Source organism: Cuculus canorus, chromosome 1 (genome assembly GCF_017976375.1).
Source record: "Cuculus canorus isolate bCucCan1 chromosome 1, bCucCan1.pri, whole genome shotgun sequence".
Lineage (NCBI taxonomy): Eukaryota > Metazoa > Chordata > Aves > Cuculiformes > Cuculidae > Cuculus > Cuculus canorus.
The window spans coordinates 82,193,017-82,205,685 of NC_071401.1; the positions used below are offsets into that span (position 1 = coordinate 82,193,017).

At 36.9% G+C, this 12,669-nt stretch overlaps 1 protein-coding gene across 5 annotated transcripts in view; it reads left to right on the forward strand.

Annotated features, from left to right (window-relative positions):
* Positions 1–12,669, forward strand: part of CNKSR2 (connector enhancer of kinase suppressor of Ras 2) — a 212,211-nt gene that overhangs the window by 87,398 nt on the left and 112,144 nt on the right. For 4 of the 5 annotated variants that reach the window (XM_054059353.1, XM_054059361.1, XM_054059370.1 and 1 more), the window contains exons 6-8: positions 449–568; positions 6,947–7,006; positions 11,636–11,704. In XM_054059353.1, the coding sequence (XP_053915328.1) occupies positions 449–568; positions 6,947–7,006; positions 11,636–11,704 (249 nt within the window). The remainder of the gene's footprint in view (positions 1–448; positions 569–6,946; positions 7,007–11,635; positions 11,705–12,669) is intronic. The other variant, XM_054059366.1, reaches the window with a different exon arrangement.

Here is a 12,669-nt window from a genome sequence, read left to right on the forward strand (position 1 = left end):
GTTTTCATCTGTGCTGAACATCTGCATGGAATTGAGTGAGGTTTTGAGGCACTTAAAGTCCTTGTAGAAGATTTGGGCAGAGTGGATTTGAAGCTCACCACACGTTCCATGCGTGCCTGAGCACAGCTCAGAGTAAGGGCACCTAACCCTGAAAGCGTGTGAGAGCAGCTTGTGCAGTCCGTGCTTCTCTCTACCCAGATGCAAAAACATTTGCCTCTTGTTCTTCCCTGGTCTGACACTCTGTGAGTTTGGGGTCATCACAAAAACCAGATTTTTGTACTGTGCTACTGACTGATATTTCTCCTCCTCCTCCTTCTTTCCCTCCGACTTGTAAATTCAGCAATGTATGTACTTTAAAAATACAGAGCTTTAAAGTGTAGGTTGATATGCAAATACTTAGCAACAATATGCTTATTGAGACATTTTCTTTTCTTTTTTTTCTTCGCAGTGTAAAACTCTCTCTGGTGTCTGTGATCACATTATCTCGCTCTCTTCCGATCCACTGGTCTCTCAGTCTGCTCACCTTGAAGTGATCCAGCTTACAAACATCAAGCCAAGTGAAGGGCTGGTAAGAAGTACGCAGTTAATCAAACCCATCATCCAGCATGAGAAAATGAATTTTTAAAAATAAGTTGTATATATGGAAAAGAACAGGACGTTTTAGCCTTTTATATTTTAAAGTCTGAAAATAGTTTGATTTCTCATGCTAGTTTGGTTTCTCATGTGGCTGAGCCAACAGGGAAGTGTTTTGTAAGGCTGACTGATGTATTGCAAAGAATTTAGTGAACAGGAAGAAATGAGCGAAGAAGTTCTTGCCATTTATACCAGCTTCTGAAAAATGGTTCAGATTGTTCTAGGATCTTGAAGGCTGAAGGGATTTAAATTACTAAGATCAACTCAGCTAAGAAGTTTGCGTGGGCTTATGCACAAAACCTGTCAAATTCTGGAATGTGCTTCATAGTATCTCTGGGATATAAAGCACTTTTTTAAGTTATTTAAGGACTCTACAGCACTGATGAGAAGTAGCTTATTGAATTTTAAAGGCTTAGTACAGCCATCCCATGTTGACCGATGATCTTTTATTTACTCAAGTATCCAACACCCACTGCACGGAAAAAAAACGGCACTAATAACAATTACATCCCTACAACTTTATATCAGTAATAATATCTTCCCACAATCCTTGGAGGTAGTAGAAGGTGATCAGAATACAGTTAACCATTTTTTGCCTAGTGAAATAGCTTTTGCAACTTCTGACCAAGTTTATTCTTATTCTGTTTTCTAGAATAAGAAGGGCTACTGCTGTCTTCTTTGCAGCAGGTTTTTGAAGTTCTTTTGATGGTGTAGTTTTGAAGAGTATTTTGGTTTATGGATTGATTGTTGTTGGGTGTTGGGTTTCCATTTGGGGTTTTTTGACAAATTTGCTATGCCAAGGTATTTAGAACAAATATACACTAAATTATTTTTCTGCTCTTTCTGCAAATCACAGTTAAAATATGAGGAAAAGAAAGAATCCTTTGGATGAGAAAATACTGCCCTATCCTTTGTTTTAGTCTGTTTGTTTTCCCTTCCTCTACTGGCTTTCTTTTTTTATCTCTGGATCCATTCCAAACTCCAGGAGTTCAGCTTTTCATGAATTCTCACTCTCCTCACTCTTTCTCCTATAACTTTATCTCTTTCACTAGCTCACTGCAGTCAAACTTTCAAAATCCTGTCTTCTGTTGTAAGGAAAAAATGTTTTTCCCCTTTCTCTCAACCACCTTTTTTTGGAGTTCTATCCATTTTTATCTGAGCCCTTTATTTACCTTTCTGTCTTGTGACTGTTATATTTTTTCCCTTGTTTAAGTCTTTCTGTAGGGTGGTGTTGACTCTTGGTGACTGAAAAATATTAAGCGGTAGTTTTGTTAATGTGTTTTGTGGGTCTGTTCCTGCTGAGTTGCTGATGGGGTAGAGAGTCTCTTCTCCCTCTGTGCCTCTTTTTTATACCCTCTGTCTGTCTTGTCTGTTTAAACTGGAAGTTCTTAAGGCAGAGTTTTTCTTTTAGTACATATTTGTGAACCAGCTGAACAAGGTCTTCATACTGACCAAGGACTAACATGTCATAGTCATAAAAAATATTGTATGTATTTTTTTGAAAATGGGAAATACTGACTTTGCTGGATACTATGCTATTTTGATATGATCATCTTTTTTTCCCCCTTCATCCTTCCCTGTATGCTGTTATTTTGTTGCCTCTGCATTGAGCTGTGTCCTCTAGACTGTGAGCTCTCCAGAGCAGGAACTAAGAATGATATGTATTTGTGCTGAGGTGCAGCGTAAATATTGTAACATTCAGTTTCTTACAGTGCCAGTCTTAATAATAGATCATCTTTGTCAGGTTGCTCTGGTGCTCTTTAAAAGCTTTGCTTTTGAGTTGTTGGGCTTTTCATTTGTTTATTTGGGGTTTTTTTAAACTAAATCTTTCAATTAAGATACAGTGAATCTATATCAGTACCACCCAGTTGACTGCTGAGTGTGTCAATTTAAGAACTGATCGTGGAGTTTGGAGTTTTGAATATCCTCTGCACATCAGGAGCACTTGGATGAATGTGAAGCTTGATAACTTCTGGACCTTCTTCTAGGATTTGTGCTATGGTGGAGACGGAAAAACGCATTATTGTCAACTTTCTTCTAGATTTTTTGACCCACATGATGGTTCTGTGCTGACTCTTCTGATCACTAAATAAAATTTCTATAAAGATGGAAAGACTTCAAGCAGAAGTAAAAGGACAAGGATGGCTGATAACTGAGAAGATTTTTTTGTCACTTAGCATAAAAAGAATATCTAACATGTCTCAAATTTGACACCTGGGAATCTAAAGTAGATGAGGGAGAGAAAAAGGAGAAGAAGAGGAAATAAAAAGTTGGGAAAACAATGCTGTTTCCCTGATCTCATATCATAAATGCAAGATGGAATTGAGACAATGATTGGAGTTTTTACACTTTGAAACACATTGGAGCACTATCAGGATGTTTTAATCAGCACAAATAGATCCTTCACTGTCTGTGACCTTTTTCTTTTTGAAAACGTAAGTATGCATCAGAGGTAAATGTAAATTGTCAGATTAATAACTTAATGCAGAAGGAAAAGGTAATTCTGTTATAGGGTTTACAATGTCTTGTAGATATTAAAACTAGTTAACACTTATCGGTATAACTGACTAAATAACCTGGCAAGCAGAAAAATGTTGTGGGAGTGTGATGTGGTGAAACTCTTCTGTACTGGCGCAAGTAACACTGTGGATGAGTGGGTTTTGGTATTGCTTTTTTTTTTTTTTATTTTTTTTCTTTCCTCTTTCCCTGTTCTCTTGCCCAGCTGTGCAGAGATACAGCCTGCAGTGGTTGTGAAGTAAGGGTGAAGAGGGAGTTGTCAGGGTAGAAAATTCTTCTAAAAAGCTCTGACATGGATTACTGTGTTCAGCTGGTTTTTTTTTTTTTGCTTTTTTGTTTTTGAGGATTTGGAAGTTGTTTTATCTGTATTATTATCATTAAGTAGAATTTAATTTTGTTTGTTTTAATACTATTGATGATCTAGAAAGAGTCAAAAAAAAGCCTAGGTAGTTCTTACTGTCAGGAGACTTGAAAATATTACTGCTTGACTGAAAACAGTGAGTGTATTTAGTCAAGAAGCACAGCGCTGTGTCTTTTGTTAGATAAAATGCAGGAAACCAAGTTATGCCTACTACTTTTTCTTGGGAAGTTTTTCTTCAACAGTCCCTTCCTATTTTATTTTATTTTTAATACAGGACAGAATATCAGAGAACTGCGGCCAGGTTTAATCCTGAATTTCAGTTTTTCATGTTCATGTTATCATTTTAATCCTAGTCAGTTCAGGTACTATGATATGTTTTCAAGTAGCAGCTTTTCACCTAGATTGCTAGATTCAGGGACAGAAAGGTGAATCTCCCAGAACATGAGACTGACTGTTCTGGATTCCTCTTTGCCTGCTGAAGCAAATACAAAATGAGCCTGTCATGTGAAAAAGCACTTATAAAATACAAGTCATTGGTACAGCAGAGTGTGACAGCTGGTTAAAGGTGCACTCACTGGTGGCTGCCTAGCTAGAAAGTATTTTCCAGGAATCCAGTGTACTACTGTTCCTAATATTTTTCCTGAGTTATTTGGCTTGAGATAATGGAGGAGCTGGGAAAAAAATTATTAACAGGGTTCTGAGTACTGTTAGAGGTCAAAAGGGCACGTGTAAATTTGGGGGATTCCATTAAGATGATGCCACAGTGAAAGAGTAGAAATTCAGTAATATGTGTGATACAATGGAACCAGTGTCGTCCTTTCTTTTCCATCCAGCATTACGTAAACCATATTAAAAGTATATCCGATTCTGCTTTCAGAACTGAATAATATATTGCAGTAAGATAAAATGTATCATTTGAAACTAGACATCTACCCATAAGTGATCAGGAAGGACAATCTGTGATGTAATTAATTAAGCATGAGTTACTCCATCTTTAATCTAGGCATATATTTTTTCTTGATTCCTGAGGTGGTTACCTTATGTTTATTTTAATCATATTAACTGAATTATCTTTATTTCTATTTGACCTAACTGATTCTTGTAATTTCATAGGGACCATGGCTTTATCTTTGGATACCTAAGGTGTGTGTGTTATCTGCCAATTTATTTCAGTACACACAAACAGCGCACACACTAATGTCCCCTGTACTCTTGATCATTAAAAGTATTATTGATATTGTGCAGCCATAAGGAGGCAGAGAGGGGAGAACTTGTAAATGTCTACAGTATTCTTATCTCCACTGCAGTATTCTTATCTCCATTCCAGATAAAACAATAAGCCAGGAACATTCTCTTCTCTGTACCATTTCCTACATATTGTTCACTTAAAACAAGGCTTGGAAGAATGTGGGAGAAAGGCTAACTCATCTTTCTGTTGCGAAATGCTACCTCTCCCCATTTAAAAGCTGCTTTGGATTTTGTAAATAGAATTATGTTGAGTCTTGCAAAATCAATGTGTCGTAGTACTAGTGTAACCTTTATTAATATTTTGCACATTTGGAATAATTTTTTTTTTACAGCTTCCCTCTTCTCTGTCTTCCCCAACACATGCAAAAATCTTGATATTAGCCTGTAAAGAAAATACTGCAAAAATTATTTCTCCTCTTTTGCTTCCTCAAAGTCTTCTAAACCTGTAGAAAAGACTCAATTAGATGTGACTTGCACTCTGCCATAACAGCATACTTGGATGACCTTAGTATCCTTCAGAACAATGCTTTTCAGAAAACTAAATGCTGTGGAACCATTGTGTGAGACTATCCTCTGCTTTTACCCTGACATTTTAAGTTGAAAGTCGTAACTCACTGTCAATAAAAACAAATATATGACTTTTTTTCAGAAATTGCTCTGTGTGAGGACCTGACTTGTATTTCTTGTCACCATGAAGTCACCATGATTTCAGCCCTTGCAGTGTCACAAGGTGTATGGTCAGATCCACATTCTGAGAGAGATTTAGGCCTGTTTTTGTTGGTTTGGTCTAGATGTGAATACGAAAGGACAGCTAACAATGTATCTCAGCTTCTTGTGTTGCTCATTACCCTCTCTGTAAAATGTATGTATATTAGTGCTTCCCTACCTCACAGGGGTGTTGTGAGGATAAATGTATAAGAAATTGCCAGCCTATATTTGAAGTAACTCAATTAAGCACAAAACTATGTGCATGGAGGCAGTCAGTGGAAAAATTCCTGAAGGTGCATAGTTGAGCTGGAATTTGAAGAATGATGCTAGAGGCTTCCTATCTGTGTAGTAACAAGCAGATTCTTGCTTTCTTCTTTTCTTCTTGTGACAGCCCAACATGACAGCTGGGCTTGATGTCATTACTACTGCATACTGTGCAGGGCAAAATAGTTTCATTTTGAGCCTCCTTTCCTGAGAAATTCATAAAGTCTGTTTTTTTCACTGGAGGTATATCCGCTTTAAGTGGGAGGTACATGTTTGTCCTCACTATCAGAATGTCTGTGAGTTCTGGTACCAAATTAGATTACTCCAACGTGGTATGTCTTCTTTGCCTTTTTACCATACTTATCACCAGTGATTGCACCCTGTTCTTTAGCTGGGAACAGACTTCTTTATGGCACTCTTGATTAAAAGGAGAAAAAGTAGGTCATGGAGATCGTGTTTATACAAATGTTGACTATTTTCCTGCTTTCTGTGAACTGTTTGGTGGAAAGGAGATTCCTCAGAAGTTTTTGAATACTCAATGTGTGCCAATTATCTCTTCTTTTTCTTTCTCTCTCAGTCTTAGTGGATGCTATGAATTGTGACTAGATGAAAACTTCTGTCTGTTCATAAGCTATCCCTTCTTTTCCACATATTTTTGAAAGAAGTGGGATAGCTAACAAAGTTGTTTGTTTTCATCACTGAATTTTATGGCTGACCTCTTCACTGAGATGAGTGAGGCTATCAGAAAGGCTTAGAGCACTGGTCATCAGTTTGAAAGTTGTATTTGCAGTATTGCCTGCCAGAGCCTTCAGATATTTCAGTCTTCTGTAGCTTCTAAAGCAAAATGGAAGTGATCATCCTAAAGCAATTTGTTATTCTGGGGAATTTTTTTTTTGTAATTAGGTGTTGTTACATTTGTAGTTGAAGGAGTATATTAAAAAAATGGGGAGTATTTATGGAGATGGCTGTGGTAAAAGTTTTAGTTTTTTATTGCTAATTAGGGCCAAAATAATTTTGGCTGTTGTTCTTGAAGTGTATCAGAAAGCACTTGTCTATCCAGAGACAAATTCTTCATCGCATATATTAGAAGTCCACAAATCTTTAAAAAAAGGGGGAAAAAAAGGCGTTTTCTTTTAGAGATATTCAAGTTATATATGGATGGTGATGGTTTGTGAAACACTTTAAAAATTCTTTCCCATGATGTCTTTTTCTTAGGGTATGTACATTAAATCAACATATGATGGTCTCCATGTAATTACTGGAACAACAGAAAATGTAAGTATTGTTAACACTGTATGTTCAGCCCTGGAAGCCTTTTTGACCTTATCTGTGGTTTATGCTTTCCCTTTGCTATAGACTACATTTTGCTTGCAAAAGTGTGCTAGTTGGCTGTTGAGGACCAATAGCATGTTGGATGGCAGAAACGCTTGTGCTTGTTTACCTCAGAATTGAAACAGTTGTTCCCAGTTGAGGATCAGGGGCATTAGTTTTGATTTGTTCTTGCAAGACACCTAAAACGCTGCAGTTGATCAAGATAGGAAGTAGTTGTCTTGGAGTTATCTTGCTGTGTGAATAAAAGATAAATGTCTTTTTTACATATAGGCTCATATGCTGGAGTTTGCTGCAGTATTAGACAAACAGCTTTTACATATTCCGTCTGTCAAACTTTATTTTGTAAAAATAAATGCATGGAAATGAGGACATCCCTTCACATTGACAATCATGTATTTCTGCATGAACTTCTGAGTAATGCATATAGATAGAAACACTTATTACTGGTGTGCTAATTCTCACTGAAGGTATTAAACAAACAAAACATAATAGAATACTTTTCATCCAGCTTTGAAATACAACCTCCTTTCCTTGTACAACATATTTTGAGGACTGGCTGTCTGTTAGCAAGTGAGCAAGATGATAAATCTAGTGGGAAAGGCTTCTAACCATAATCTTCAATGAACATGGAGCAAGCCACTAAACAACACTGAACTGTTCCATAATGGGTTAAGCAATTCCTTTCTAAGATTTTTATGGCATTTTCTAAAAATCAAGCTGTCAGAAATGTTTGTTTTATCCTGCTACTGTGTCATACTGTGGAAAGTGCGAACTACCTACATGATATCTGCAGCTGCTGCCTCTGAGCTGCAGCACAGTTCTGTTAACATAGCAATAAAATAGAAGTATTATTTTCATCCCTTTCTAGAAACCGCAATCTGATAGACTTTTTTCTTTCATTTTTCATCTGCTGAAGGCAGGATATCCATGGGTTATACCCAATAGATAGTATCTGTAGAACTTCTGTGAGTATTACTTGCCTCAGAATAAGGAAAATATAAGGAATTTCAGCCTTGAAATCAAAATTCTAGTGAGTCACACCTACAGCTACAGATATCATCAGAGAAATTAGCAAAACTAAACAAAACCAACAGAGCCATAGGTGAGCTTAATCTAGAAAACAGATGAAAGAAAAAGGGCAGTTTTTACATTGAATTTCTCTCAGATTGAAAAAGGAACAATTTCTCTTCATGACTTGCTAATATTGGATTTAATTTCCCAGTGGCAAAGATAAAAATAAAAACTTAATACATTCCCTCAAAACTCTTATCTTTTGTGATTCATGAATATAATTTAAAGCTACATCAGGAAGCTTTAGCTGTGATGACTTATCTGCTTTCGTTACTGGCTCTTTCCTTTGCTGTCACACCCTGGAGGTGCTCATAGCAGACTGAGAAACTGCAATCTGTTATCTAAGGAAAGACCTGTTGTATGCTAAAGTGTTTGTGAAATTAGTAATGCGTTACGGAAAGTAAGGTGTCTCCTGCATTTAAACACACAGTTGCTAACTTCTTCCTTTAACAAAAAAAAAGGTATGATTCTGATAGATGGGAGGAGAAGCATCTAAGCAGTATGGCTAGAGCGTGATGATGCCCGTGTGATCTCACCTGTTAATGTTGATGCATTTACTGCTTGTGATACAATTTAACTTCTAGGAAACTGTAAGAATACATGTTCTCTTCCATTTGAACAAAATTTTGTGGACTACTTCTTTACAGTTCTGCTCCTCCAAGTCAGACATTGGCACAACTTTTTGTCTTGACGTTTTCCTGATACGTCATAGTGAAGCACTTGTCTTTTTAGTAAACACAGTAGCATGGCAGTGCTAGCCACGTCCACTTAATGTAATATTTTTTGTAACCTCAGTTCCTCTTTTTCTGTCAGTCATTCGAGGTATTTTATGTTCAGCTACAAAGCCCATTAGAGTTTGGATGTTGCTGTTCAGCGTGAAGAGTCATCTCTTCCAACATGTCAGCCCTGCAGGTCAAAGCAACTGAGCTCTGAAACTTGAACTGTGAGATAGCAGGATTCCTCACAGGTCACTGCCCCATAAGAGCTTCTCTCTTGTGGTCCTGTAGCATTAGACCAGGCTGAGCTTTCAGGTTCATGTCTTCTCTCTTTTGTTTGGAAGCAGCAAATCTAAAGGGTGTATAGGTTCAGCAGGAGACTACAAATTTCTTACTGAGCAGCCTTTTTAGGTGGTGTTGGAGAGATACTGTTGATTCACAAAAAAAAAATGCATTCTTCAAATAAGGGGATTTTGAAATTTACTATTCCAGCAGAGAAGCATTTTCTGAAATAATCGCATGTAGTGCATCTCCAGCACTGGTTGTGTTTGTGAGTTGCCCTTAGATCGCAGGGAAAAGAGGCCTTTCAGAAGAAATAACACCAAACTTCGCTCTGGGCATGCAACAAATGTGCCCCATGGGGCCTAAACTGGTCCTTCAGACAGTGTGGATATACTGGGAGAGTGGGACAAAGACAACAGTTAGTCTAAAGGACAAAAGTAAATCTTACACTGAAGAATAAATCCTAAGCAGATTCTGAATACCTTGTACGGTATCAATGTGTAAGCCTCAGCAACAGGTCCTTCCGTTGGTTGTTCAACTCCCTGTTGAAACAGATTACCAGCTAATGAAGATACAGCTGTGATGCGACACAATTTGTACCTCCTAGTGGGGCTTCTTCAGTGAATGGTTTGCTTAATGATCAGTATATACCTCTAAAAAATCGTCTTTGTTTTCCTTAAACAGTGATGATTACTTGAGTAGGCAACCCAGAGCCTACAATCTCTTCTTAACACCACAGCCTTGAGAATCCTGTATAAATGACTTTTACCTCACCTTGCAGTGTGTTCGAGGCATTATTGCAATGAATTTTTTTGAAGTAGACTTTTCCGATTTCAAGATTATCAGACCAAACTTACTGACTTGGCAGCCTGCTACGCAAAATGCCTGTCTTGTCAACATTTAAGCTGCAAGTGCTGCAGTTGATTCAGGAAAAAAAGTTTGTATCGTAATACACTCCTGTAGAGTTCAAAGATAATGACACAAGATTCACTTGCATTGACATTTTGCAAGTCTTAGGTGTAACTACAGCTGAGCTAAAATAGCAGTATTACTTAGGAAGAGCATAAAGATTGTTAGAGGCATGAATAAGTGTGAGTAATGAAATGGCAGACAGAGGATAGATCATTAGAACATAATCACCAGTGTTAAATTTTTTCCCCAAGTCACTCAGCCAACACCTTTAATATGGAAATAGTGCCAAAAAGTCAAGGCTGCTGTTCTTTATGTAAGTGAAATTACAGTTTTACTAGCCCATTTTGATGTAGGATGTTCTGAGCAATGTCTCCTAGAAGTGAGTCATCAGTGAACCTTCTTTTAGCCTCATTTTTCTCTGGCATATCCTCCATTTAAACACTGTCCTTGATTTAGGCCATGAATTATGTGGAATTATACTAGAAAGTCGTGGCAAAGCTATGGGAAGTATATCTTGAATGGGGATATAGTACTTGGGTTATTACAAATGGTCCACATTTCAGGCCTGCAGCATATTCTCTAGACAACATGTTATCTCACCTGAAAATTAATTTAATTTCATTCCTTTCTGTAAAATTCATAGCAGCTTTTCAGAAACCTAATCCTGACCAACTTACTTTTCTTGATCTGCCTGTCTTGCCTTTTACCTTGATTAAGTGCTTTCATAGGCTGACAGCCACAGACATGAGAGAAAAGTCAGTGTTGACACTCTATGAAAAGCTGAAGGACCGTATTTTCCTCTGTACACAGGGATATTTCCCTCAGAAAACAGTTGGTCTGCTATAAAATAGAAAGCAGAAGAAGGGAAAATTTGGGAAGGATGTCGCTTTATGGGTGAGGGTTGGGGGGTTTTGTTTGTATTTTCTTTTGTTGTTGCTGGAGTGGTTTCTTGCAGCAAAAGCAAAGAAGAAAACTGCTTTCTTTTTTTTTTTGAAAGCACAGTCTTTGGAGGATTTTGATGCTGGCTGCATTTCTTCAGTCTGATAGTGACCCAGAAACTAGATTACCGTGTAACTTACATGATCTTCCTCTCTGATGCCTAACCTAATCCTCTCTCCTTATGTACTCTTTGAAGAACGGCATTTCACTGAAGTTCTCTGCAACATACTGAAAAACTGTAGAATAAAAAGGCAATGTTGTGAAATTAATGTATGAGTAATTGCCAATTTAGTCTTGATAGGTTCAAAATTCAGCCAAAGATTGGCTTTCCAGGCTCGAGAGATGTTAGATTAAAGAACTCTTTTGGCAGAATGAAATGAAAAAATCCTTAGGCAATCCCTCAGTTGCCCTTTAATAAAAAAAAAAAAAAATCATACCTTTCTTAACATTTCATTGTATTGTATACAATAATACATATTATTTTTCTTCAATGACGATGAAATTATTAAATATTTCTTTAATTCTTTATTTTGTAGTAGAATGTAATTATCAGTCTAACCTCATTTACACAGGTTAGCAATCATACTGCTAAAAGAGAGATGATGATCAGTAAGAACTGTATTCTTTATCATCTCTTTTATTTTAAATTCAGTCACCTGCAGATCGGTGCAAGAAAATCCATGCTGGGGATGAAGTGATTCAAGTTAACCACCAAACTGTGGTATGTATGACTATGTTCTGTGTCAATTGGAGATAGAGATGTCATGGCACATCAGCATGTGTAGAGAAGAAATTTGTAGAAAAATGTGTTTTTATAAATAATTATTTATTCTAACATATAAATTTTCCCTTTCTCTTCTGAAACCACATAGTTCTTAAGTCCAAATCCTCTGAATATCACTGGATGTATCAAGTTAGGCTAAATAGCTGTGGCTTTGGAGATATGTTATGGTGTTTTCTGTTTACCCATGCTCTAGTAATAAACAGTTGGTTTTAGTGTAATAGAATGTTTGGGTGGAAGGAATGCAGGGAGTTGGAACTGTTGTGCTTTTGTGGTTTTAAGATCAAGATTATTTCCTGGAAGCTGGAAAATGTAGTACTTTCCAAACCTACTGGAATATGTAGAACATGGTTTTAGAGACAAATGCATGTGAAATTCCTATAGCTTAATTTGAATACAGGTTTTTAAATTTGGAAAGTTAAGATGAAACATATTTCAGATATGATAGGCAAGAAAACTAATACTATGCGAACTGGTCTTTTTCAGACCAGCTGCCTGTTGGTTCCTGATGAATTTATTTTGGATTGTTGAACTGTTAAAATTACCTTTTCTAAGTAACCTTGGTGAAAGAAAAGAGCAGACTGTCCATGTAGAAAGCAACTATTCTCTTTCCAAAGTATAAGTTTTCTTAAGAAGAGAAGGAAAAGTCAGTATATGGCATTAATTACAGTGTCCATGCAAGCAATTTAACTGACAGAAAAATATCCTAGATTGCCATTATTAATACAGCAGTCATTTGTTAAAAGCCTGTTTTGTCTTTCCTTGTGGGGTTCCACTTCTAGCTTTAGGCCATTATACACGTCGGCTCCTCTTCACAAATTAGTGTAATATTCCAATATACCTTCCAGTTAAGTTAGACATCTAATATACTACAGATGAGTGTAACTTAACTGATGAGAAGCTAT